Source organism: Phalacrocorax aristotelis, chromosome 6 (assembly GCF_949628215.1).
Source record: "Phalacrocorax aristotelis chromosome 6, bGulAri2.1, whole genome shotgun sequence".
Taxonomy (NCBI): domain Eukaryota; kingdom Metazoa; phylum Chordata; class Aves; order Suliformes; family Phalacrocoracidae; genus Phalacrocorax; species Phalacrocorax aristotelis.
Genome location: NC_134281.1, coordinates 58,067,353 through 58,095,230, shown reverse-complemented (window position 1 = coordinate 58,095,230; position 27,878 = coordinate 58,067,353). Strand labels below are relative to the sequence as shown.

At 38.4% G+C, this 27,878-nt stretch overlaps 1 protein-coding gene across 8 annotated transcripts in view; it reads left to right on the top strand.

Moving 5' to 3' along the window:
* EVI5 (ecotropic viral integration site 5) overlaps positions 1-27,878 on the top strand; it is an 84,394-nt gene that overhangs the window by 22,700 nt on the left and 33,816 nt on the right. For 5 of the 8 annotated variants that reach the window (XM_075098121.1, XM_075098127.1, XM_075098122.1 and 2 more), the window contains 13 exons: positions 519-662; positions 1,707-1,796; positions 1,904-2,001; positions 3,367-3,427; positions 5,283-5,336; positions 7,834-7,866; positions 8,429-8,575; positions 10,710-10,775; positions 15,727-15,861; positions 17,977-18,117; positions 18,652-18,810; positions 20,528-20,674; positions 25,983-26,078. In XM_075098121.1, the coding sequence (XP_074954222.1) occupies positions 519-662; positions 1,707-1,796; positions 1,904-2,001; positions 3,367-3,427; positions 5,283-5,336; positions 7,834-7,866; positions 8,429-8,575; positions 10,710-10,775; positions 15,727-15,861; positions 17,977-18,117; positions 18,652-18,810; positions 20,528-20,674; positions 25,983-26,078 (1,371 nt within the window). The remainder of the gene's footprint in view (positions 1-518; positions 663-1,706; positions 1,797-1,903; positions 2,002-3,366; positions 3,428-5,282; positions 5,337-7,833; positions 7,867-8,428; positions 8,576-10,709; positions 10,776-15,726; positions 15,862-17,976; positions 18,118-18,651; positions 18,811-20,527; positions 20,675-25,982; positions 26,079-27,878) is intronic. The other 3 variants (XM_075098123.1, XM_075098125.1, XM_075098126.1) reach the window with 3 other exon arrangements.

The window sequence follows — 27,878 nt, the reverse complement described above, 5'->3', positions numbered from 1 at the left end:
TTTAAAAAATGGAAATTGGGAGATACCCTTATGTAGGGTTAAAATTTTGTTCAGATGTGGGGGACACAAAACTTGTTTTCTTCTTGGTCAGGCTGATAGAGACAAATAGGTTTGTGTTTTGTGATCCAGTCCCTAACACTGATCAGGGTGGGATGTTAGGCAGCAAATAAGACAGGAGTATCTGGCCATACCCTAGATCTTTCCAGTTCTTTTTTGTACCTCATTCTAGATATGACTTAAGGATTTACAAGCTTGTGACCTCCTATTGGGATCAGGAGGTGTTTTTGTAATCTGGTTTGCAGGGTAGAGTGTTGTAGGTTCTATACTGGGAATTCAGTTGCATGGTTTGTGATAATGATGAGTAATGTTTTTTTTCTAGTCCTGTGTTAGGAAGCTGCTGCCTGTACTAAATATCAATTATTTCTGTTTTTATTCAAAATTTCTCAAAAACATGGATATACTAAAACTGCCAGCAGAAGCTTAATGTATATATATTTTTTCTTCCTCCTCTTTTCTAGGAGCATCTTCCGGAGCTTTATGTGCACTTTCAGTCTCAGAGTTTCCACACTTCTATGTATGCATCGTCATGGTTTCTAACTATATTCCTTACAACTTTTCCACTACCAATTGCAACAAGAATATTTGATATCTTTATGTCTGAGGTAACTATTCAATACTCACATGTTCCACTTCAAGAGTAGCTGTGAAAAGCAGTTACTTAGGTAGTGGTATAAGTCCCATTGCGATGGGAAAAATCTCGGATATTCTTGCTTTTTAGTCCTTATGCTTATGAGATTATTTTGTAGGGGAAGATGCCTTTGGATGTAGTTTGTCAGGGAAGAGCGGCCAAATCCTTGAATGTAGATGCTGTATGCAACTTGGTCCTCTAAGCCTATTGAAGAGTTACCAAATCCATCAGTGCCAGATGCAATGCAATAAGCGCTGTGTCCAACAGGGACAGCAGTTTCTCAGTATTATAGTAAGTTTGGGGTGGAAAGTAATGCTGCTTTTAGGCCAAAGTTAAAGCTCCATGGGGATATGCAGGCCAAGAAGAGGGAGTGTTGCCATCTTCTGTTGTCCAGATGATGAACAGTAGCCAAAGAAACTTACTGAATTGTTCAGTGTCACTGTCACAAAGACACCTAAGTTGTGTTTAGGATTGGAGTTTTGCGTGGTTGCAACTGGTAGCAAACCAAAGCTTAGGGTCTGCTTATGCTCTTTCTCTGCAGTCATCTTCTAGATAATGGAAAGTCAAAGGTGGATCCTTTGGGCTTACACTCAAGAGTGTCCAAGATAGTATATACAAGTCAGACACTCCCTTGTATCTGTTTAGATAGTTTAACTGCATTATACCATGTCTGAAATGAAAATGGCTTTTCTGAGAAGTACCTGGGGGGTTTTGTACTAGACATATTTAGGACTTTTGATAAAGCTGACATAGACAACACCTGTCACTCAAGAGTTTTTGCCTCAGCACTAGCTTCTCCAAGGGAGGGATGGGTCTGGCATCAGGACAAATAGCTGGACTGTTTGTCCTTGGGACAAAATAAGAAACCAGAACCAATTTGTAGAGAGAATTTTCAGTAGCCCTTTTGCTTGTTTGAGAAACTGAATGAGATTTCCAACATTAGGGAATAGTGGAATCATTCTGTGCTGTTGACAATGCCATGAATAACTATTGGATATTTCTTAACTTCTGTTTTCAGGGTTTAGAGATAGTATTTCGAGTAGGGTTAGCAGTACTTCAGATGAACCAGGCAGAATTACTGCAGCTTGACATGGAAGGAATGTTACAGGTAAATTAAGGTTATAATAATTGTAAGAGATGTCTGAAATGTGTAGTGTGTGTGTGTTTCCTTGCAGCTATTAATTATATGTAATCTTGTGCTCTGATTGCTTTTAGCACTTTCAAAAGGTCATTCCACATCAGTTTGACAGTGGTCCAGACAAATTAATCCAAGCATCTTACCAAGTCAAATACAATGCAAAAAAGATGAAAAAGTAGGTATAATATTTTGAGAAAATAGATTGTACTGTTGCTAAGAGCTGCTGTTTGTTTATCTTTACAATAGCTATTCAGTATTTCATTCTGAATTTTCCATCTTTAAATTTCTTGGTGTTTTATACTATAAACAGTTAAAACCAAAGTTCTGTCTGCAAGAAAATTTTTGTAAAGCAGTACTTGCCATTTTTCTTATGTAAAATAAAGCTATATCTTGTTTATAAAAATAGCCTTTTTGAAGAAAGTTGCAAGTTACGGGGAATTATGGCACTGCTGTAAACAATCTGAATAGAAAGTGGGGGGGTGTGGCTTTTTGGGAGGGGGAGATGTTTGGGTTTTTTGAGGGTGAAGTAGGGGAAGGAGGTTAAACTTCATGATCTGGCCTAAATTCTTTAGTTGTCAGGAACTGGAAAAGAATTCACAGTGCTAAAGAGTGCATGTACGGTCAAGATTAATGCTGTTTAAAATACAAATTGATGAAACTTTAACACCATTGATAATTGTATAATACCTATTTTTAAGGCTAGTTGCATGTCTTCTCTTTTTTGCTGTTTGGTAAATGAGGTTTTGATAAGCCAAGCTGCACACACTGTGTTTTTCCAGGGTTAAGTTTGTTGATTGTCCAGTTGGTTGTAACATACTGTACATCCGCTGTTCTTGCACCGCAGCTTGTGCTAGGGCCTTTCAAGTTAAATTTGCCAACCCTTCTGTCAGGGGTCTGATCAGTGCTGTGGAGTGAGCAGTCTTCTCTAAAACAGATGGAATAACAAAGCTTTCAGGAAAAACCCTTTCTCTGAAAGCCAATGTGAGCATATGTAGTTCAAAATCCTACCATCCTGAGCCTAAACTTCCTTGGTTGCCTTCTGTAGAGGCATTGTTTATCTCAGCTTGTTTTTTCTTGTTGCCACCTTTTTCAGTCGGGACAATTTTGTGGCTTGCTGGACAGGGCCCAGAATTGTTTTATATGTTTAAGATATTTGTATCAAATCTCTGTGTCTTTGTCTTGCAGGCTTTCCAAGGTCTTTTTTGTTTTGGTTGATTCTATTGAATTGGTTATTGTATAATTACATTGAGTGGTTATTCTGGAGTAGCTTGAAATCATAGTCACTATAAATGTATACAAGCAAGCACCTGCACTTGAGGGCTGGTTCAGAGTCTGTTCCTGTCAACAGAAGTATTTGTGTTTAGGCTGGGCATTAAAACTAAATTTCAATACTTACAGGAGTACATTTCAAGTGGCCACTTAAACAGAGGAAATGTCAATAATTTGTATCTCTGTTCTGCTGTTGTTTGTTCAGTAGTACACCAACAAGTGAGTTATCCACAATTTTTTTCTAATCGTAATTTACTATTTCTAATTTTAGGTTAGAAAAGGAATACACTACAATAAAGACAAAAGAAATGGAAGAACAAGTTGAAATTAAAGTAAGAGACCCTCAACCAATTTGTTTATGGATCAGTTCAATTCCTAGATATGGGGTTACATATTTGATCTGTATGTGTAGTGGGACATGTAATTGAGGTCCCCAAATTCTTTTCTTTCAGCATTTGTATTTGGGATGTCTGGTCATAAAGGACACTTCTAGTGAAATGATTGAAACTTCTGATGGACATTTAAAGAAAAATCTTTGGTGGAGAGCTGCTGTACTTAGCCTTCATTATTTTCTGCTGACTAAAGCTTGATTACAGATGGCCTCATTTCTCAGAGGTTCCAAATATGCTGGTTTAGATGTAGGTGTCCTACACAGGAGGCTTGTAAAACGCATGTTAAGATAGCGTTTACAGGAACGCACTTTAGTTTATCGTTGATTTTGAGATCTTGATTTTTCTTAGCATTGGACCCAAGATTGAGAGTCTTCCGTCTGCAGTCACTTTTTCTTCTGGAGCTTCTGCAATTGATACATAATGTTGGTTAAAAAAACACCCTTGGGAGTGCAGTTCATGTTGTCCTTTGACTAACTGACCTACTTCCTGTATTAGACACTGCATCTTTTTGCTTTTGTGACATAAATAGGCTTTTGCTGCCTTTTTCTCCTCCCTTTTTCATGTGTTTTTTCACATCATGGTATTTTTGATCTGGATTTGCTTCCTTGTGTCATGTTTTTAGCCAATTCCGTGAGAAAAGGCAGAGAGAGACATGATGGACAGGTATCGTATACAAAGCTTAGAGGGAGCAAGTTATAGCCTTCCATCTTCCTGTCCACTGCTAGTCATTTTGCCTTTCAATATCAGTTTCTAAGGCATTGGTTCTTCAGAAAAAGTCAGTGACAGGCACCTGGGAGCACAAAGGTGTTCCGAGTGTTTTCAGGCAGTTTGTTATTGTAACAGGCAGGGAGGCAGTTAGCATTAGGACCTGCTGTAATAGCATCTCAGATCAGATTTGCGGGACTCAAATAACAGCGCTCTGCAGAATAAAATAATTTGAAAGACAATTGTAACGTTGGATTCTAGTATTTTACCTCATTCCATATCCTTTCCTGCTTCTTCCCACTGCTGCCTCCCCCCAAAAAAATAGAACCCAACAAAACCAAACCAACCAAGCAACAACAAACCCCCAGCCCAACCAACCAAACCCAATAAACCAAAGCTGTCTGTTTCTAGGCCCTGCTTTGGGACCTTGCATAAACCCTTTCTGACCTCGGCTCTTCTGCTAAGAAGCTCTGATACTTTAGGGAGATGGAAGAATGAACACATTGATCTGCCTCTTAGCCTGGCAGAATAAAACACTACTGGGCTGATATATGTGGCTTTATTCTTAGGGATACAGGTATTTTCTGTCTGAAGGCCCACTGCTGAAATGTATAGGAAATGCCCTGGTAAAATACGCAATTTAGTACAATTATTTTTCACTTCTGGGGCATCTCAGGTAAACAATTTTCACTATGACTGCAGATTAAATGAATATTACATAATTTAACATAAATTATTGGGAGGAAAAGGAAGGAAACCTTGTAGTGCTCTTGTTAGCCTGTCCTAGTGCAGGGAGTACGCATTCATGACCCGTAGCCATGTGTCTGGCTCTGGTTATGAAGAGGAAGCTGTCAAGACGGGTGCTTCCGTATAACACGAGACGGCTCATCTTTGCTGTATCAAGCTGTTTCAAACTGATCTTTTGAGTTAGTACATAATTTTAAAGGGATGTTAAAAAGGCCACTATTTATTTTTGTGTTCGTATTGATTTTCATAGAAGTGATGAGATAAAAATGTTGTTAGCTTGCTTGGCTTTTAGCAGCCTTCCAATTCATAACTTAAATACAATTCTGAACTCTTTTCCTTTCAGAGGTTACGAACTGAAAATAGGCTTTTGAAACAGCGCATTGAAACATTAGAAAAAGTAAGTATGTTGATGATTAGACTTAATCTGTGGTAATTTATACTTAAATTGATGGCAGCTTTATTAGGTGAAATAGGAATCTCAGAATTATATCTTACTGTTTTCCCTGCTAATCTGTGGTGTTTACTAACAGTGCTTAGCCAAATAGCGTGGCAATAACAAAGCAGTTATGGTCAGCGCTTGTAGCTTTTTAGGGTTATTCTGTCTGGCTCTTAGTGAATATGAAATCAAACATTTTGACATACCCAACTTTCCTTGTACTGCTTTCTTTCTGAATTAGAAGCATCTGTTCCAAGTCCAGAAGACTACATGAAGTAGTGGACTGCTTGGGTGGAAAAGAGGTTATTGTGAGAGAATCCTCAATTTTGCAAAGCTGAAGTTGCTGGGTCTTCTTATGTAGGAGCAAAATGACAGACCTACCAATGACCAGAGAGAGATGGAGATGAAAGCAGATTATTTCACCGCTAGTCAATTCAGCAGTAGAGGGGCGTTGTTGCAGCAGTCGCATTCAGTGCAGGAACTCTGCTGCCATTAATTCGTTTTATGTAGCTTTGAATTTTTGTAGCAGTTATGTGTACGTGGTGGTGGTAGAATATCTTTTAAGACTTATTCCTCAAGATTTAGTCTGGAGTAGAGTTTTGTTAGGCTTCTTTTTAACAGGATATACCTTTAAAAGTATGCGCGATAGATATTGTCAATACCTTGCTAACGTGCAGGCGTTGTTCTCCAGTGGTCTCCTATATCCCAGTACCATGCTTCCTGGGACAGATCGCACCTGAGCTGCGCTGCTCTGGAATGAGAACGTTCTTGTCCATCTTAACTGTGAATAGCAACTATCTTGCAACAAATGAAACTGAATGCTCTTGTGAGCTGCAGTCGTTCATGTTTCACAGGGAAGAAAACGGTAAAGATTCAATTTAGAGTGACATAATTGACACGTCACACGTCAGATGTTAAATCCCTTACAGTTTCTTGGAAAAAAGTCAAACTATGCCAAATTCTAATTAATTCATTTCGGAATTTAGTTTGGAAAAAATGCATATAATGAGAACGTTTTGAATGTTGTGACCATACATTTTCATATGTTTTATGAACATATATATATATCATAAAACATATATGTTTTATGACCATATATTTTCATATTTTCATACAATTTCATAGATATCTTTTTCTAATGTTGAAGGTCTGATAAAATTAACTGAGAAGAGCAGACTCTTCCTAAGAAGTTTGAAGCTGTAGTGAATCACGTCAATGCGCTTGGCAAATTTATAATCGTAAATATCCCTATCTTCAAAGCTCTGCAAGTTCAGTATAAATCAGATTATTTTATTAGGAAGTCCATAATGAACTGCCAGGCGCTAGTGCTTTTACAAATTCTGTACTTAGAATTTCAGAATTCACTTTCAGAGTATCTCATTCTGACTGGAATTAGATAACATTTTCCCATTTTGAAATGTTGCGTTAATAAGAATTTCTGAAGATCACTATCATCACAGCATCTGAAAAACGGATCATAAAGTGTGAACACACACATTCAGTTCTTCTGTTGGAAACTTATTTTTGTTTTAAAACCTCTTTTCCCTCACCCTGACATATGTGCTTTAGCTGTGAGTTCCTTAGTATACCTTAATGACAAACATCTTGCCTTAACTTCTAAGTAATAGCTCTTACCAACCAGTTTGAACTTCAGTTTTAATAAAAGTTAGAAGGACAAAGATGGCCTGTGAATAGATGTGTTCTCTGTTGTAGAATCTGCAAAAAATATAGTGCTTTCAAGGGTGATAGAGTAGAAATTAAATGTGCAACTTGGGGGGCGGGGGGGAACGTAGTGCTTGTCAGTGGGCATAAATGGGAAAGTCTTTCTTGCAAAACTTTGGGAAGGAAAGAGACTCTGAACGGCTCAACTGAGTTACTGCGGGAGTTCAGTAAAACAAAATATTAGCTGTCATAGTTGAAATTTCTACTTGTGTCTGTCAGTTTGCACCGTTTAGCTTTCCTGCTTCATCTTTTTGGAAGCTTTAGTTCTGCCTGAATGCCTTGGTGCTTAGTGGAGTTCCCTTTGTGCTCAAATTATGCCTTCCTTTCATGTTGTGGATGGACCATAGACCGCATCTTAAATCTATCTTCTAGATCGTATCAGATAATGTGTCAGTACCTTCTGTTAATTAGGGAAGCAAGCCAGCCACTCAGATAACGATAGCCAGTCTCCTGTGGGTGAGTTTTAAGTGCTACAGAAATCTGGCTTTGAGAACTTCTTGTAGCAAAGATGGACTGCGTTAAATCTGTTGCAGAAAAGGCTGCTTTCTGGGACTTTCAGGCTGAGTTGCCTTAACTCATATGAAGAGTTGTTAATTTTGCAAAAAGAATTTGTACATAAAATGGGTAGAATTTGGGCATTTTCTTTTTCTCAGCTCTGGTCTTTTTTTGTCACTGTTATCACCCCTTTGTTTTGGTTTTTCTTTTCCTTATTCCTATCTGAATTTTTCCTTTGTAGGAAAGTGCTTCCTTGGCAGATAGATTGATACAGGTATAGTCTCTTAGTCTTTTACTGTATGACACTCTTCCTCCTCTCAAAAATACCCCAAACTGCTTTAATGCATGCATATTTGCATGCTGTACTCTATCCCTGCCTTGCTGATTTGGAATAAATATAGAGCTAATCTCTTGCTAGAAACCTGTTTAATTTTGTTTACTAAACATGTATAAACCCAATACATGCACGCTATAATATTGTTTTCCTAACATAATGTAATTTTTTGGTACAAATTCCTATGACAAATGGATTCTATGACACTGTATTAACACTGGAATTGAATATTGCGAACTTAAATCTGCATGTACAACTGAGTAATATTGCATGAAAGGGATTTTACTGAATGCAAGTACGCAATTGTGCTTGCTAAAGGGTTCCTGAACTTTGTAATAAAGTACTAAAGCAGCTGTTTAGTACTACCTCGTCCTAAAATTTCTACCAATTGTACTCTATGCTGTTTGCAAAATTGATCTGATGAAATAAGCAGCTAAGCATCACAAAGGCAGTCTGTCTTGGATTTGTCCTCAATTGCTTAAAAAAAAAATTATGTCCTAAGGGACAAGTGACAAGGGCCCAGGAGGCTGAGGAAAACTACCTCATAAAACGGGAGCTGGCCACCATCAAACAGCAGAGTGATGAGGCCATTACTAAACTGGAGCAAGCTGAGAATACCATCAGGGAGCTCCAACAGCAGCAGCAATGGGTAAGGAGCCTGGCAGCACATCATCTCATCTTCTTCACTCACCTGTGTTGATTTTTTTTTTTTCTCATCATGACATGGTCTCTGTGCTGTCCTTGTAAATGCTTGTTCGTTGTGATTTGCATTCTTAAAATTACACCAATTGGACTAAGTGGTATTTTGGTCTGTTCTTACTGATAGATGAGATTCGTAACCCTGGATATAGATGTAAGTTATTAGTTAAAAACCCACAACAAAACACACCAAGCCAAAAACCCAACAACATAAACCTGACACAAAAACCCATCACCACCAAAAAAAATACTAACAAAAAAAACCACACACAAAGCCTTTGGTAGCTCCTAATGCCAAGAATCTAGTCACTGCAAATTGTGTCTCTCTGAATACTCAAATCGGGAGTTGATTCATAGTGCCTTTACCTAGCTTCTCATCTAAGTCAGTCTCTTCCATGTTAATGTTTTTTTCTGTGTTTCTATATTTTGTTTTTCCCTAGCATGCTTAAATTTGCTGCTTGCAAAAATGGTGTTGTCCCTGAGTTTGGAACTACAGGGCTTTATTAAAAGGTGTGTGTTTATGTGCAGATAGAGTGGGAAAATAACTTTAGCAGCTGTATGCCTGTATGTATTACCTAAAGCGCATAGTACAATGTGCAAGACTGAGACTGCAAATACTTTCTGTAAGCTACTTAAGTGCTCAGGATCCTCTCTTGAGAGGGAGGGAAGCAGTTTCAGCAGTCTTCACATGCTGCATGAACTGTGCGCTGGCAGTGTTGATGTGAATATGCTCATGTTCTAAGTAAGTGGTATCCAAGTACTTGTTTGAAGTTGTGGGTGTTTCAGGTGTATGAAATGCAACTTTTTAGAACTCCTGTGCACCGCAGCTGCTTACCAGATCCCATATAGCACTTGTTTTACGCATCTTCCCCCAAAGCTCTGGACATACTTGTATCTCGTCTTGGAAGGTGGAGATGAGAGTTTTACTGTTAAACTGAAAAGAAATAATAACTTAAATGCAACATTATAGAAATAGTTCATTATATCTGTTTAATGCATTTCAGTGTAAAGGAGGGTACATCTTAGCATAGTTGCAAGGAGTTACTAATAAGCTGTTACTCTGTGATGTGTAATGCTGCCTTTTACTTAACTTTAGCAATGTCTTTAGGGGGTAAAATGTGAAGAGGTTATGATTAGGAAGATGGGGCTGTTCTGGCAGTGATTTCCAAAATTAGGTATGTTATAATGTTTCAAGTGGAACAAAATAAACACTTACAGACTTGGGAAGCCAGCTGTTTGCTGTCTGGCAATAGTACACGTGCTTTTGGAATGTGTTTTTGGAGGCACCTGTGTTACTTACCTCAACTCAATTAAGTTATTAAAAGACTAAAATGCTATATTTATCTGTTGGTTAATTGACAGGTAATATGACTTTAGAAACTAGTGCTTTTAATTATACTCGAGACCTTACGAAGTAGCAGTGATGGGGAAGCTGGCAGGTTGTCAGAGCAAAGCTGCAGATAACCGTGGATCATAAAAATAGCTGGATGGGAGCTGTGCGGGTGGAAGATAGGGCCAGTATTGCAGGAGTGGAAAGTAAAATGTGAGAACGGGCAGTTAAAGAGCCATGCTTCCTCCCCTGTGCGCTTGCAGCCTTGTTTTCCTCCACTTGAATGTGAACATGACTGTAGCAAATAGCCTGACTATGCGTGGCACCAAGGCTGTAAATCCATGTGGTTATAGAGGGATTTGTGCCTGGCAGCTGACTAATTTTGAAGTGTAAGGAATAGCACTGTGGTTTTGAGGACCATCTGAATTAACTTAGGCAAAGCGGTGAAAGTGTTAAGATGGTTTCAATTAGTAGTTCCCTGCTTTCTGCTGCATTAGTAGGATTTGTAATTGAACAGGCTTTTAAACTTTGTTTCCAAGGATGGAAATCAGAGCAACAAACGCAAACAGCTGCACGCACTTCGGGCACCACCTAGTGGAAATCCATCCGCTGAATTTTGGCGTTTCGCATTGAGTACACCGACAAATCTTTTTGCCGCTTCCGACCGCCGGTAGCTTTGCTCTTGGTGGTACTCCTCTTCAGTTGGTCTTACGAATATTTGCTTTAATAGTTGTTTTTTCTCGATTTTTTTCAGTTTGGCAAAAATGATTGCACAGTGAACTTACAGATAAACGGTGCAGCCATTTGTACTTATTTAAAGGTACAGCATCATCCTATATATTTTGTAATCTACATCTTCTCCAATCTTGAGTTGTCTGTCTCATGATCGAAACTATAAAGTTTGGATATGAATTTCGGAATAGGAATGTATGAAAAGAACTGCCTTAAGGATTCTTGTGGCAGCCTCTACTGAACAACACTATGGAGTTTAAAAAAAAAAACAAAACGCAACCCGCTTTTACTTGCAAACCAGGAGAAATAAGAGGAGGTTTTTTCATTTGTTGGTAGCAAAAATATTATCTAAACCATAGTATTTCTAAGAAGGCTAAAATATCTTCTGTAAAAAGCTTATGCATTTGTGTTTCAATATTATCTAGGGTTTATCCTGTCTGCTCTGTGAGATTTGATAGCACAAGTTGGATGGCTTAAAGGGAAATATTGAAAGTGCCTGCAGGAGGGGGCTGCGCATGAAAAAGTCCTGCATTGCAGCACTGCTTTGTGAGGCTGAATATGGAGGTGGGCAGAGGAGTATTCTTGTGACCGAAGTCCAACACCAGAAGCCCAAATTCCGGGCAACTCTAACTTTTCCTGTGCTGAAGTATTTATAGGGAGTTTTTAGTTGAACCAGGATGACTTTATTACCAAGTGTTGAGTCTACTTAGAGATGTGGTTCTTACTGTTGTTTTAGTGAAAGGAAGGGAAGTTCCACTATAGTACTTCTCCCAGATGACCTGAAAACAGTACTAATGATTACATAATAACATTAAGTGTCATAAAGCATTTCTGAATATATTTAAGGTCATTTGGAAGGGGAAAAAGTGGAAAATAGTAAGGTTTGAGATGGAGTCTTCACACTTAATTTTACTTTGGATGCAAACGTTTACATTGTAGAAGAGAGCAACTCTGTCAGGGTCAGGTTTCTTTAAAAGCAATGTGTACCATGTACAAATTTTTTATATTGATAACTAGGAAAAAATAGTTGTGAAGCTAACGTTATTCTGAAGTGCTCTCAGAGTTCAGCGCTTCAGCTACCGAACCGTGTGCCTGAACGGCTTTGAAGAGAATGGTATCATTCTGTCTTTGGCAGGTCTAATCTTTAAATATAGAAACTTGCCCAAGGCTTCTAGATGTGGTGGGTAACCAAAAGGTTAAGAGGAAGGTGGTTTCTTCCTCATACTTCTAATAAATCAAGAACTGCATAGAGGAAGCTGTGCCTGACTTCAGCAGAATACAGAAGGTTTTCTTTTGAGGTATGCTAAGAGCGATGGTATTTGAGGAGTGAGGGGTGAAAGTAATGAGCCTGTTCTAAGCTATTCCTGATGATTACATGCCAAAGGCTTTTTTTTTTCTGTTGTCTCCTTTTGTTTATAAATGAAAAAGGTAGCTCCTGCTGGGTGCATGAAAATGAATGAATAATTGAATGATTTCTGCCAGCTATAAATACACCTCCGGAACACAGATCTCAGTGTTTCCCCGTGATACTCTGATTTTCAATGATTGCCCAGTTCATCAGCCTGAATGCTTGAAAAATTGATTCTGAGAAATGAGAGTCAGTTCAAGATAAAATTGCTTCACATCTTAATTTTAAGAAGAGTCTTCCAAGTGTATTATGTGAAGATAGAATTTTAATTGACTAAACATTCAGATGGAAGCATATGCATTTTGCAAGGTGATTCATAGCGTGTATTTGGTTACTGTTACAGCGACTCCATAATGCCTAGTTTCTTTTCAGGGACTTGTGCTAAAATGATGAATAATTAAGAGCATAATAATTGATATAGGGAACATAAGCTTGTAAATGAGTGTTGCAATCTTATGAAAGGCTTCACTTAGTTTTCCAATATACTTTTTTATTATGTTCTGATTTGCAACCAAAAAGCAGAAAATAAAAATACTGTATTTAGTAAAGTACTACAGTTAGTGCTTAAATGTGTAAGCAAAGTTAGCTGGGCAGCTGCTGAAGGATCTGTATGTTTGCCCTTCAGCAGAGTGTGCTAGGAAAGCGGCTGTAATTACATGTAAGAAACTGTCATCAGCCAAAACAATATCAGGAATGGTTGCGTCAGCCCCTGAGACTTTAGTATTTCTGAGTTTTTTAAGAACAGTTGGGGGAAGATAAATGCACTCGTGTGAAGCCAGGCAAGGACTTGTTTCTTTCAGAAGTAAATGGCTGTAGATTGACATTTTTAGTGCTTTATATGACAGACATCTTTTCAACACAGCCAAGAAAAACAGTGTTACTGTGGTTAAAGTGTTTGGCTGATGCCTGGAAATCTGGATTCTCACTGTGGTTTATGTCACAAACTTTAGGGCTTAAGGCAAATACATAAAAGCAGGTTTTTTTCTGAAGTCAGTCAGTCTTAAAATGGTTTTCCAACATTGTTTTGACTAAAACTTGTGTAATCTTTATATACTAAATTATTAAAATCGTGTGTTTCTGTTTTTAAGGAAGAAAAATCACAACTTTGGACTTGTAAATATTGTGTTTTTAAATCTGTTTTGATCTTGTCTGTATTTTTTGCCAGTCTATCAAGACTTGATTTAAAGTTTGTTGTGGCTAAATAGATAAATTCTCCTAACATATTGCTTAGGCAGGCAAGCTCTAAAAGACATATTTAAAGACTACTTGTGCCTGAAACTGGATAAGTAAGTTTTCCTACACTCTCCATTACTTACTATTTGACAAATGACAGTTAGATTTTTGTAGGCCAAAAACTACTTAGAGTGCACTTACATATTGTTGCAAAATCAGGATGTGTTCCGATCTTCAAATCTGCTGTTTTCTCCCAATTTCCTGGAAAGTACAAGAGGACTTCCTGAGGAAAGCACGCTGCATTTGTTCTTGTTCCATATGTATCATAAGCAGAACCTGGAATAAGGAACTTATGGTCTGTTTAAGCCGCTGTGCGTATCCTCTGAACTTCTACAAACAGCCAGGGAATAAGATAGAGCCGTTGCCTATTCTCTGCCTCTGCATGGTGTTACGCACGTGTGCTACTCACGCTCCCGTGTGGTGTGACGCAGTTGTAGAAATGCAGCAGCGTTGCCTGCCTGTCCTCTCCTTGGACTCAAAGCAGGGCTACCTCTGCTGCTTGCTGAGGCAAAGACACTATGTGAGTTGAAAATAATATGAATTAAACTAGTATTGTATAAGGGAAGATTAATATTAAACATGCTGTGATCTTTGTACCTTGTTCTGTGTGTGTTAACTGTGCAGTTGAAGTAGGACGAGCGCTTAAAGGGATAGGCTCAATGACACTAAAGGCTGCCCGCGTGAGCTGTAATTTCCTTTTAATGCTTTGTATTTGTCCTCTCCGTTATAGCTCCCTGTAGACTTATACATAAGTAATACAATAAATTATAATGCTAGGGTTAGTTAGATTTTGAATTTGGATTGTACTGTACGTCATGATGAAGGGCTTAGTTGGCATGCAGAAATATAAAAATAAATGCAGAAGCATTTCCTTGACCATTTAGTTACATGTCGTAAATCCTTGTTTTGTCCTGTTTGCCTTTGGCTTGTGCATTAATGGTCAGGGAATGTCACACTCCAACAGCAGCACGTGGAACTAAAGACTTTTCTGTTAACGTTGTCAACTGGTTTTAAGTGCAGAAAACTAAATTGATTCAAACATAAAAGTAAGATGTAGTTGTCTTTAATATAATGAATATGGATTTTAAAGTTGCATTGTTAATTGAATAAAACTTGATCTATGAATCCAAGTATAGTGTTTATTATTCACAATGTAGTTAATGGCACCGAAGATGTATTAAATAATTTCCCTTTAAACTTAATTTTCAGGGGAGCTATGCATATGCAGTAACTAGGCAACTACGCTTTTGAGGATTTCAACACCCATTTGTTTTTTTCCCCTAAACCAGAAATTTAAGTGCTTATTTAGGATGGCATCACCTGTCACGCAAGTCTGACAGTCTGTGGTGAATCTCAAGTCATTTTAAAGCGATCCAAGAAGGAAATAAGATGTATTTTGTAACTGTTGACTGGAGGAAAAAGTTAAGTGGGGCTTTTGAATACAAATGTGTAGTATGATTTCAGTTGGACCTACCTGTTGAAAGATGCAGTTTCATGAAATTGTGTTTTAGCAAGTGAAAGGATAGATCTCACTTCTAATTCTGGGTAATGAACAGGCAGGAAAAGTTAATGGTGAATTAACTTTCTTGAGCAGAACTGTGGGGTTTTTTTTCCCCTTCCCCCTGGATTTTGGAAAGGGTGACCTTAAGTTCTCAACTTCTGTTTTATTACTGATTGAATGTGTGTGGGTGTGCAGAGCTGGCTGGGAATAGTGCTTTAGCAAGTCCTGTATGGAAGAACCACATTTCTTTGTAGCTTGGGGCTCTACTGCTACTTGTGCCTGGATTTTTCTCATAAAGCCACAGGAGAGGATCTCAGAAAGAGATCCCTAGGAGAGGATCTCAGAAAGAATACATATAGCATGAGCAAACGAGAGCCAAAGGGTTGGGGTAGAAGAAAGGGGTAAAACCAAAGTGATTGGGCACTGACGCTTTATTTTAAATCCAAGATTATGGAAGGCTTCTGTTGAATCAGAGTTTGAGTAGGCGTCGAGAGAGATACTTGTATTAACCTTGTAATTAGCTAGTCTTTCCTATGCATCTTTTTCTGCATATGACAAAATAATCACAGGTGCTTTGAGAATTTTTCAGTTTGGGTAAGAATGAGATGAAAGTGTGAGATGCTACTCATCACTGCTAGTAGGGGTCTCTGTTTGACCTTACACATTTGTCTGTGTGGAGGTGCAGTTGTTGGAGAGGCGCAGCATTAGGGTTCTTACTGTTAGCAGTCTGGACCGACATGTTAGGAGACTTGTATAAGGTAAGAGCTTCTGTTGATCTTAAGCTAGTATTCCTAATGTTAAGCATTTGAATGCACCTTTTGACTCCAAATCTGGTATGTAAAACCCCTTTCAAACCATTTGTGCTTCCTACTAAATGTATTTCTGCAAACTTTGTAGCATAAATGCAGTTCACGATACAGTGAAGACTTTGTGCTCCAGCTGGAAAAAGAGCTGGTCCAAGCCAGGCTGAGTGAAGCAGAATCCCATTGTGCCCTGAAGGAGATGCAAGATAAAGTTCTAGAGATGGAAAAGGTAAATCAAACCAGGCCCTTCTATATAAACTAGCACTAGAAACAGAATACAGGTCCCTGTAATTCTTTCTGTAACTTTGCCTTAGAATCTTCTCTTCCGTGTTTTTGTGACTGCAAGATTCTTTTCAAACCTGAAGCTAATAGAGCAAAAAAACTGAGATCTGTTTGCACTGAGAAAGGTTTCTGAAGAACAGATTGCTTTTCTCCTGTTTGTGAAGCCCACTGCAGTGGAAAACTTGGATTCTGGTGGAGTCATTGCAGTAAACATCAATTGTTTCGACATGATAGCCTGCAACAAGAGCGGTAGGCTTAGGGTGAGCACTGAGGTGATGTGAAACGAAATAGTTTGGGAGGGGAGCAGGAGGGAGTTCAGCATCCCCATTCCCAGGTCTTGTTCTTGAGTGTCTCCCATGTTGTCCCATTATGGGCAGGGGAAGAATATCTCCACTGGTTAGTATCAGTGTCTCCTGCTTTTTGGGTGCCATCCTGGCTCATAACTTACTGTCAAACATTTACCTTTCTTTGAAGAAAAACCTGACTGCAAAATAAAATAGGAAAAGAAACCCCCCACTAATTGACGTAAAATAAAGCACGCTCTTCAGATCCTGTTGTATTGGCTTTAGAAATGGTTTCCTCATGGAAACTTTGAAGAGCTGTATGCTCAGGAATGTGGCCAGAACTCAATATCTAATGGGGTTAACCCACTGGAGTAAAGATTTTACTCTTTTCAGTTACTTGAAGGGCTTGATGGGAGTCTGACAGGCTAGTAATGTGGTAGTTCTTACTGTACTGAACACTGGTAGGAATCCAGGATCTAAGGTAGCTTTTGAAGCTCAAAAAGAGACTACTTTTCTACTTAACCTTCATCGGCATGAAGATGACGTACACTGAAAACTTAAATGTGAAGAAAAACTGGAGCAGTGGGGGAAATACCAGTGTACCAGGCAAACTCAGAGGTGAAGCAGTATTTCAGTCTGTCCGTAATGAACTTGGGCACATGAGGAAGTGACTGAAGTTAACTCCCCCAAATGCCTACAAATACAGCTCTTTACTGCTGTTCGTGATGTGTCGTGAAATCTGGGAAAGCTCTGCTCGGTGGCCCCAGGCTTGCGTGGCTGTACTGAGGGTGATTCAGAAACGCACCCTGCCACTTCCTATATTGGCCAGTACTTTGGAGCCCATGGTTCAAAGCAGAGAGATGCTAATAAGTCTGTTGTGCTGAGCTCTGTTAATGTTCATAATGTACTTTACTCTCCGCTCGCAAGAACACCTGGCAACTGTCACAGTATTACATACCTACAAAAATACTTGATTTTGCTGAAAATTACTACTAAGAAATACAGTAGACGGTGATGAAGCACAGCTCAACTTTGAGCATTTGGTGTCCGATGATGTGATGTAGGGATATTGTAGGTGGGCAGACTATGTCGTTTTCCTTCCCCTCTGTTTCTTTCCCAGACTTCCATGATTTTACTTTTGTCCCTGTTTGACTTCCCTCAGGTCACTCCTGCCATGTGTTCTCCTGTTTTCTGTTTAGCTTTCTACTTTTTCCTCATGTGTTTTTGTAAACATCCATGCACTTTCATCTGTGAGACCTTTCCTTGACTGGTGGTTGTCTGTAAATATTAATGGATGATTCCTTTGTCAATGCCTCTTTCCTCCTGTCCAAAGGCAGATGACCTACTTCTCAAAAAATACACTTCTGTTCATTATTTTTCCAGTAAGTTCAAATAAAAGAAAACTCTAAAGGGGTAATTTCAGTTTCTCATTTGCTTTACTTTTATCAACTAGATAAAAACCCTCTAGATTTCTCTCCGTGTTTTTGATGTGTGAAAAATAGCATAAATCTTTGTCAGGACTACCATCCAGGGAAATCTGGAACTCAGAATACCTAAAACTACCTTGTCAATTTCTTCTGTAGTTGGAAGAGATTTATATGGATATATCACTATATCCAGCAACTTAGATTTTTGAGGGACTTTAGTTTGCAAGGGATGTGTAATTAAGAAAGTTTGGTTAGTAATAAGAGCTATGTCACATCTGCGTTCTTGGAGTGGGTCTCACTAAAGCACAATTTTATTCAAATACATATTTAAGAGGATGGTCCTTGTTGCAGAGGAACAGCTCTCTCCCTGATGAGGAAAATGTTGCTAGACTACAAGAAGAACTGATTGCAGTAAAACTCAGAGAAGCAGAAGCTCTGATGGGTCTCAAAGAACTCAGGCAGCAAGTCAAAGACTTGGAGGAACACTGGCAGGTATGGGTGGCAGTACACTTAACTATTTTTTATTTTCAATGAATGATGATAAAGAAAAAAACTACAAAATGTTGAGGTGCAGAGATCAGGTAGAAACTAGTGATTGTGGATCAAGCTGCTGAGGTGAGAAAATATTTAAACGCAGCTGCCACAAGAAACTTTACTTCAAAAGTGTGTTAGAAATTGGTCCCCAGTTGTTAGAGGTGGCAGAGAACCTGTGCTACCAGCTAACTGTTCTGGTAGGAAGTACCTGAGCAGTGCTCCTGCTTCACTAAGTGTTAATAAGGGCTAGAAATAGGCAAAATTCTCAGGATATACTTGCACTTCACCGACTTACTGTAGTTGGGAACGATTGTCTTCAGCTTCCTAATTGTCTATTCTTAAAACGAGGAAGTTTGCATGGGTTTCTAGTTTTTAGGACAAACAGCAGCACTACAGCAACTTGTCCCCATATAACTCCGAGACCTTAAATGAAATGAGGGCAAACCAGGAAACATCACGCATTATCAGCAATGGCACGCTACTTTTTTTTAGCGTCATCTAGCTCGTACCACTGGAAGATGGAAAGATCCTCCCAGAAAAAACACAGTGAATGAGCTACAGGATGAGCTGATGACAGTCCGATTGAGGGAAGCAGAAACTCAGGCTGAACTGAAAGAGACCAAACAAAGAATGATGGAGATGGAAACACAGGTATGTTATTGAACACGAGCAACTTTGAATTAAGCTGAATGCTGGCAAATTGGTGTCAAATGGTAAATACCCAGTGATGATCTTTTACCATCTACAGGCATGGCTTCAGTTACAAAATGTGCTAATTTCATCCTTTTAGACTAGGAGTGGGAATCTAGTGCATAGTCCAACTTTTATGTTTCTTATTTAGTTTTTTCCAGGACTAAGCTTTCTGCATTTCTCATTTGGACTAATTGGTAGACTCTATGAATGTGCATGAATATTAATTCATTAGGTTGTAACCGGTGTAACAACAAAATACTTTGTAAAATATAGAACACCTTCAAACTTAATCGATGATTCGGATAATAGTAGTTCTAATGCTTTAAACAACAGTGTTTTCTTCCTTCTGGTGAAATTGCCTGTACTAGATTATCCAGTGCGGTCACAAATCTGGTCACTAAACTGTTGACTGTCAGCGAAACAGCTGCATGTTGTCAGGCTTTTGTAGCAGAAGCTTTACCTTTCATGTGCCAGAAAAGTGTGATTCACCATTGCTGAGATTTGTGCAGAAAAGACAAATAACTTGTCTGCCAAGACATTTTTTTTTTGTGTAACTAGGGAACGAGTTGTTATTAAGCAAACAAATATGAAAGTGCACTGAAGTTCGAGAGTGCATATTACATTAGTGAACTCTCAAATGAATCAATAAGCACAATGTGCTGTTGATTGTGAAGGATTTGTAACGGGCTTTTGAGGAATCTTCCCATTAAATACCTGCTAAATGGAACTGCTACTTGAGGGAGGGAGACCTGTGCATCCAAAAGGCCAAACAACCAAAAAACCCCCCTTTGCTTGACAAGCTTCAGCAGTCCCAGAAACCAGGAAAGCATGCAAGGATGGGCTACTGAAGAGATGAGCTAACTGCAAGGCACATGGTGGCTTATTTCTGACAAAAGTACCGCTTTTTCTATACCAACTGAATAAGTTTCCTCTTGTCTTAACTTCTAAAATTGTCATTGAACCATTAATACTGTTTCACTACAGTAAATGTGCTTTTTTGTTGTTGTTTTTTTTTTTTTTCCCCCCATCCGTGTATTATCTTAGTCAGTAGGGGGCATAGGTATCCTGCTGTCTGGATTACATGTATTAACTTCACAGGACCTTTAGGTACCTCTCACTTCTGCATTATGCATCGAGCCTTTGTAGGTGCTTATGCTGTTTAGCTATCATTTGACAGAAACACAGTGGTTCCCCTGTTGTGTACTGGTCTATGCACAGCGTCACATAAAGATGGTGTGACTGGTACTAATGCACTGATGTTAATTAAGGTGCCATGTTACTTTCAGGAATTCACTGGGCAGACATGTGTGCGCGTAGTATTTCTGACATACCCGATGTTTCTTTATTGCGGCAGCTTGTTGCTGTAGTTGGGATACAAGTTCACAAAATCTTCGACTTAGCTAAGCAAGAGATTGGGAAAAACATATGTATGAGGGCTTTGCAATGATGTTCTTGCAATGAGTCACCTATTGTTTAAGAGCAGCTTGAATATCCTGGTCATAAACCAAATGTCATGCGAACTTTTCTGATCACACTTAAAAAATCCTGAATGCGCTTTTGTCAAATTTTTTATGGTAAATGATGTAAGTCTTTCAAGAAAGTCCAGGGAGTTGAATTAATATCAAAGACCTTTCCTCAACGTGCATTTTCTTTCCTTTTTTGTCATAAATTTCAGAATCAGATCAATAGTAACCATTTACGAAGGACAGAGCAAGAGGTTACCAACCTACAGGGGAAGGTACAGTATCTTTCTGCACAGAACAAAGGACTTCTTGCTCAGTTGAACGAAGCGAAACGTAGACAAGCAGAGATTGAATGCAAGGTAAACAGCACGGTGAATAGACTATGTGTGTGCTAATGTGTGTGTACTTTCTAGTCTTGTCTGCTGTCGTTGGATAGAATTGCGTCTATTGAGAAATAGAAATCCAATACCAAAACTTTCTTTTACTGATTCGACAATATTGTCTTGAATTTACCATTTCACAAAATCACTTGAGGTTTTGACAGAGCTGCTTCTTGTGGTCCCACAAAGATCAACTTTTAAAGCGTCGCTCAGAGAAGTGTCTGTGTATTACATATGAAAAGACACTCCTACACCACAGATTCTGATCACTGTGTACTCTGATTTTCTTCAGTGACAGAAGATGTTCATTCCTTCAACACCTGCAGGATTAGTTTAGGTTCAAAAAAGGGAAATAAAAGTAATATTTGGACGGAGAGGTGTACGGAAGGGAGTATTACAATAGTCATTGCCTAATAGTACCCAGACTTCAAGGGGACAGCCCAAAAATACTGGGCAAGAGTTGTTTTTATTACTGTCAGTGCGCAAAAGACCCCAGTCTAATGTTTGAATCTCAGATTTAATTAGTTTTGTGACTAAATCCACAAGCAATTACTAATCATGTGTGTCTTTAAGTTGTGCACACATACTATGGCCAAGAAATAAAGGATAAGTCTTTCAAGCTTTTTTTCTCTTAACTTGGATGAAAATTTTCCTGAAACTGCTCTTGATATTTACCTCGGAAATGGGCAATATTAGTTGACAAATCACCCCAGTGAGGACATTATTTGCTAGAGACACAAAAACAACTTTTTACTGAAATATCATTCCCAAAAGATGTAGGAATAATCTTTTATAAAATCAGCTAGAGCTGAGCAGTCAGTAATTTCTAAATAGGATACGTATTAGTATGTTAAAAAAAGGACTAAGATGAATAATCAGACTACCTTTCATTACACCGTGGCTGTGAATTTGCCACTTGAGAGCTGCTGTATAACTTGTTGTTCATGATCACATCTGAGTCTAGCCCTTAACGTAACCAGACCTTTTCAATGTGCGCTACTTGTCTCTATTCTCATTCACCCAGAACACTCTAACTGGTTGAGTGTTTGTTTTTCGATTTTACCCGATACACCTGCAGTTTGCTTGTAAGGCCATAGGCACCCAAAGGCTGCATTAGCTGCGATTCCATCCACGGCTTCTGTGTGCAATGTGAATCAAGGGTGTAGTTTGAGTGGTTGATCATTGTCACTTAGCCTGGCGATGGAATGACACCCTGATGAATGTGCATAGTTTTGTTATAATGTCACACTTCTCAGTTTTTACAGATTTTCATTTCTTGTTGTAGTTTCTTTTCTCCAAGATAACGCGTGAACCTAGGCAATTTAGTTGTGTGGTAAACTCTGATCTTGTGCTCGTTACTCAAAACCGTAGTGTGTAACTTGGGATTGGCCGTTTCTTGCTAGTTTTGCTTCAGTTACAGTTCTTTCAGCAAAATAAAGGCAGTTGTTGTTCGGTTCCATTTTAAAGAAATTTAAGAACTGTAAATAACTGAGATGTACTACAGGTATTTCAGGGTTTTTTAGGTTTTAATTTTTCTTGCTGTCTTGTCAGTTCCATTTGTTTCCGATGGAACCTGAATCCATTCTAAAGTGTGGTGAAGGTGTAACTTCTGACTGGTCAAACTCCATCACAAGCTTTTAGGAAACAAGCCACTGAATCTTAACTAGGAGAAATTGCTTCTCTTGACTGGTTTTTGTTTACCATAATCACTGGTTTCCTGAGTGCTATTTTTTTAAATGCTGAGACTATTTTTTATCTCTTAATAGTCACAATCTTGGTGACATGTTTTGTGTTTTTTGTTTTTTTTTTTTTTTCTTTTTTTTATACAGCCCATAATGTCTTTGTTTTGGTACTGAAGGTCCTTGTCAATCTTTAAGAGATTGAGGGGTGTAGTCAATATTCTGAAGTTTTTATGTTGACTATAGCAATAGCTGTATGTCTTTATTGACTCATTAGTCAGTTTATACATGACTATTCTCACTGGGATAAATTGCTTGGAAAGTTACGTTCTAACATGGGTTAGAGAAGTGCGATAGTAACAGACGGAGCATGAGTTGTGGTTTTTAGAGATACTCTGAAAGTAGCAGAGATCAATGACCAGTGAAGTAGCAGCACTGAGATACAGTGACATTAGATCCTGAAACTTGTTCTGCAGTCACTGATAGGAAGAGGATTACAGTTTGTTGTAACAAGTTTTCCAAGTTGATGTTTGTGATATAAAATGAAATATTACCAATTTGATGCATATACATTACCTGGAGTTCTACTGTTTAACTGTGAGCTAGACACTGACTTCTTGGGCTGAGGCTTAGTATAATACCATATGGACTCCTGTACTGTTTGAATACACAAGTTTTTTTGTGAACTGATTTGAAAGATGTTCACATTTAACTTGTTGGAAACTACCTTTCTTCAGTGTAGTTTCCCCTCATATTCCCTTTACCTCTCTGACATTTGTCATGGACTGTTGTGACTTTATTCTCTAATAATCTATACAAACAATTTGGCAATGTTTTACAGATTTAACAAGAATGCAGTGTTCTCAAAAAAGTTAGGCCATGTAAAACAATATACACAAGTTTAAGTGTTCTCCTAGTCTTTAGTTGGACATAACTTGGTATTGAACTTCCTATTGCTGTTCCAAACTCGAAGAACTTCTCAGTCTCAAACTCTAACTCTATGATAATATAGAGTTAAGCGAAAAATGAGAGGGTATAAAACCCCTTTGTCCTTTGACAGGTGATTCGTAAGGATTGACATTCTGTTTCCTGTACCTTGTTCTCCACATTCAACCTACTGGAAGCATGATTTTTAGCTTAACCTGAGATTCATGCCAAGTGCTTTGACTTCTTGTTATAGAAGAGACTATTTTAAGTTCCTCTATCTGTACCTCTATACCCCAATAAATGAAGGAAATTCCTGCTTGGGATTATTTGAGGTTATTTCACTGTGTGAGGAAAATGAGATTTTAATTTTAAAGGTAATTTAAAGGAAAAAAAAGGCAAACCAAAAGCTGAAGTTAAAGCAGAAATGTTGTTATGCTTGTCAAGCCAAAACCTTGCAATGTGACTGGCTTTGTTTATAATAACTAGGTTTCCAACAAACCATTGTATCCTATGAGTACTACGTAAGGCATGTGGTACAAGTACACAAGGGCCAGCCTCGGAAACAGCGGTGGACTTGTCAAACGTACAGTCCTTCTAGAAGTAGGTTCTGTATCTTCATTTAACAGTGCTGCTTCCAACTTAGATGTGGCTTGCAGTATGGATAACAGCAGGTGGGTTGAATTGAAACGACAGTGCTGCAGTGTAAGTGCCTGAAATAAAGCTATTTAATAGGTTACTGATACAACAATTTTGTAATCAAAACTGATGAAGAAAGTTTCAATAATATTTCAGGTAAGGTTGTGGAGCAGTGCAGGCAAATGCTAAATTTTTGCCACAATAAATATTTTTAACAGTTCTACTTTGCATCTCCTTAAATCTAACATGGTTGGTTACTCCCTATTCCATTAGAAACTGACGTTTGATTTTTTTTTTTCCTTCCTATTGTTTCAAGTAATCTGAAATTGTGCTCTAGTTTGATTTCTGTCGCTACAACTTGGCTAGGTAGCAATATTTCTACCTGAAGAGGTGTATCAAAAAAAGACATGTTTGGATTTTCAGCTCCCCAGTTGTGTTTTCTATGCAGAAAGAACTGGTACATTATTTGTGGAGCTTGTATTCTTCTTTAAAGAATAGCTTAAAATACATAAGCAGAAATTAAAATTTTGATAGCAAGGTGCATCTCATACTGCTATACGGTAACTTTTCTGTCACTAGTGTGTGCTGTTATGTTCTTCTCTCTATCTGACTACGGCTCCTACAGCAAGGACTTAATTTCAGATTGTTTCTCGACACACAGCACTGATCTTCCTAATCAGTTTTGCTAAAGAACTTACAACATAAGATTTGTGACTGTTTGTGACCCTGCCCCAGTCTTGTCTTGCCTACCACATCAACTTCTGTGGTAATTATTGAGAACATGTTCTGTTCTGGAGATAAAGCATCAGTGCCGCCCAGAGCCACACTATTGACTCATCTCAGATACCAGTGTCAAACCAAGCCAGTCTGTCCTTTAGGTTTCAGTTAAATACATGCAATCCTGGGGACTTGTGGGTTTGGTTTCATTCAAGCAATCATGCAGCAGAATTTAGCAATAATGGCTAAACTTTGGCTAGCACATGATGGATTCCTCCGAAATGGACTCCACTGATTACAAACACTGCTCCTTGGATACTGTAGGAGATGCACCTTTGTTACAGGGATCTTTTTTCAAACAAACAGCATGTTTTCAAGTAGCTACTAGAGATAAGCTTTGGCATGTTCAATTCAGTCTCAGCCAAACTGTCTGAGGGTGGTTAAGTACTGTCAGTTTGAAGCACACACGAAAATAACCAACGTACTGGAACTGCCTGACAACTACAGTTTGCAGAGTTAGACCAGTCGGCATAAAAATAGGTGTACCTGAGCCTGGCATGTCTCTTCCCCAGAATTATTTGCACTCCAGCCGAAGGCATTGCTCACTCGATATCTATCACTGTTTTCTCTCTGGTTATACGAAGATGCTGACAATATAATATTAATTGTTTTGTGGTCTGAAGTCTTGAGAACTTGCCCCATAAAACAGAAGTAAGGAAACTTCCTTCTCTCTTGTCCAAACTCACTGCCTATCATTTATAGGCAAAATTCCAGGTTCTGCTTACACTGGGAGCTTGATTGTAGGTTATGGGCATTAGAATTATATTCGAAGCTCTCTTGCAAATCCTTATTGCATAGTCTGACTAAGACAGCTGGAATTAAATGAGGTTGAGAATATCTGTGCTTTTGTTTGTTTATCTTTTAAAAATTTTTTTTAGACAAAAAAAAGATAAAACAAGTAACTCTTGTGTAGGTTCCTTATATATGAAGCATGAGCTGTTTTTTTGTTACGTTGATACTTTTAATTTACAATATAACATTTCTGGAACACAAGACAGCTATTTTCTGGACCTGGAAATTCATAACAGCATGTCTTCAAAAGTACACAGGTATTTTAGATTGTTATAGTTTAGAATTGCTGTTAGATGATTACACAATTCTATGGGTTAAAATCACATTTGGATTCTTGAGAATATGCCTCAGCAATAAGTACGACATTTTGCATGGCAGTGTATTAAGTTTTCTTTATTTTGGATAAAAGCAGTGCAGAGTCTTCAATCAACTGCAACTGATACTATTTGTTAGCTTCAATCTGTTGCTTCTTTCAGAGTAAAGAAGAAGTGATGGCGGTACGGCTCCGTGAGGCAGACCGCATTGCGGCTGTGGCTGAACTCCAACAGCATATTGCTGAATTAGAAATCCAGGTAACAAGTGATGGCATTAAATGTGTAACTTGATACTGGTGACTTTTTGTACTTTGTTGTGGGGTTTTTCCTTCCTCTACTTTCTTTCCGTATTAACCTACTGTGAATACAATACACCTGCGAAGTGGGACAACGCTATATTGCTGAATGTGCCTCCTTTATAAGCAGAGGCCTTAAATCTCTCTTACGGGCGTACTAAAGAGCTGTTAATAATTGTTTCTGTACAGGCAACACTCTTAAAACTCTGACTTCTGTATTTGTTCTTTGTGTTGTCATTGGTAATTTTTACCAGTTAATACATGAGATTGAAAACATCCTCAGTCCAAAAAACAAAACCACACATTTTGATTCCAGCAGCCATTCTGTTCTGTGCCTACGCTTGTGGTGACTGGTATTGGAGGATTTGGTGTAAAAACTCTTACTCCCTTTATGTAAATCTTGAAACCAGAAATGTCGTTTACTGCTACCATGTCACTGCAGGATCTGAAGATGCATCCTTTGGCCTGTGGGGTTCCTTATGCTTTCAGTTCCTTTTGGAGCTTTCGCTGTCCTGTGAACTCACTGCTTCCTTGATCAGAGAACCAAAAATGACTGTTCATTGTGTTTTCTTAGCTTTGAGAAATCATGATGTCTTACTGTAGTCTGTCCTTCCTGTACTCATACACTGTTGTCCTGTGTGAATTTTGCTGTGTCTATCTGCAAAGGTTTTCTTGGTTATTATTCCATGTTACAAGCTAGTTACTCTCTAGTTTACCTTTCTATTTTTTTTAAACTGGTATTGCTAGTGTCTGTCTTCCCTCTGAAATCTCTCCTTCAAGGTGATGATTTTTACTGTATTGTGTCAAAGCCACCTTTTCCCTAGGATTTCTCAACTACTTGCATCTTTCATCTCTTCGTAAAGAATATGCAAATAAACTTAATGGAACTTGCATAAAGAATTCTCACTTTGAATGTTCTTCCTCTAGTGCAGCAGGCACTGAACTTATTAAAAGATAAAGCAATCACTTCTTTTCATCACGTAATGCTTAGATAATGCGGTGATCAGTACAGTAGAAATAGATAAGTAGAGTGAGCATTGCTTATGAATCATTTATCATCTAGTAAGATAACAAAAGAATAGCTGAGTTTAGGTCAATCTTCTACTTGTGTGTTAGCATTTTACTGGGGGATTAAAAAAAGATAAAGCTTAAAGGTTACTTCAGACAATGTGATTTTGTAAGTGAGGAGCCAGTACTCATTTTGCATTATTTTCACTTCAGCAGAGACTTCGAATGCCATCCTGCTTCCATTACTTGACTGATACAGGTCTCCCAAAAAGTACTCTAGTCTTCACTTTATGAAATGAAGAAATGGTGGATCCCATAAGGATCAGTTGTTATTTCCAATAGCTGTTGCCCAGTCAGAATTGTGTTTGCGTTTCAGTGTTCCATTTTTCAATTTTTCAACATCTGACTTGGTTTTCTGTTGTTTGGCTGATCACATCATCAGTGCTCCATCATTTTATAGCTCTCCCCTATTCCCTTCCCATTCTCCTGCTTAAGCTGTGGGCGCCAGAATTGCGTGCAGGTTTTCGTAGTGTCTTGTCATGAGAGAGGTGAATAAGTTAAGTGCAGGATCGGAATCTGTTTCATGACTCTGGCTAATACATCCAAAGATTACACTATCCCTGTTTTGTCATGATATTGCACTGTCTTGTGTTCGGTTGTTTATCCACATCATCTCTCCTTCCTTTTCACAACTACTACTCTGCATGATGCAATCTCTAGTTATGTTTTTCCGTTTTTCTCATATCCTAGGTGG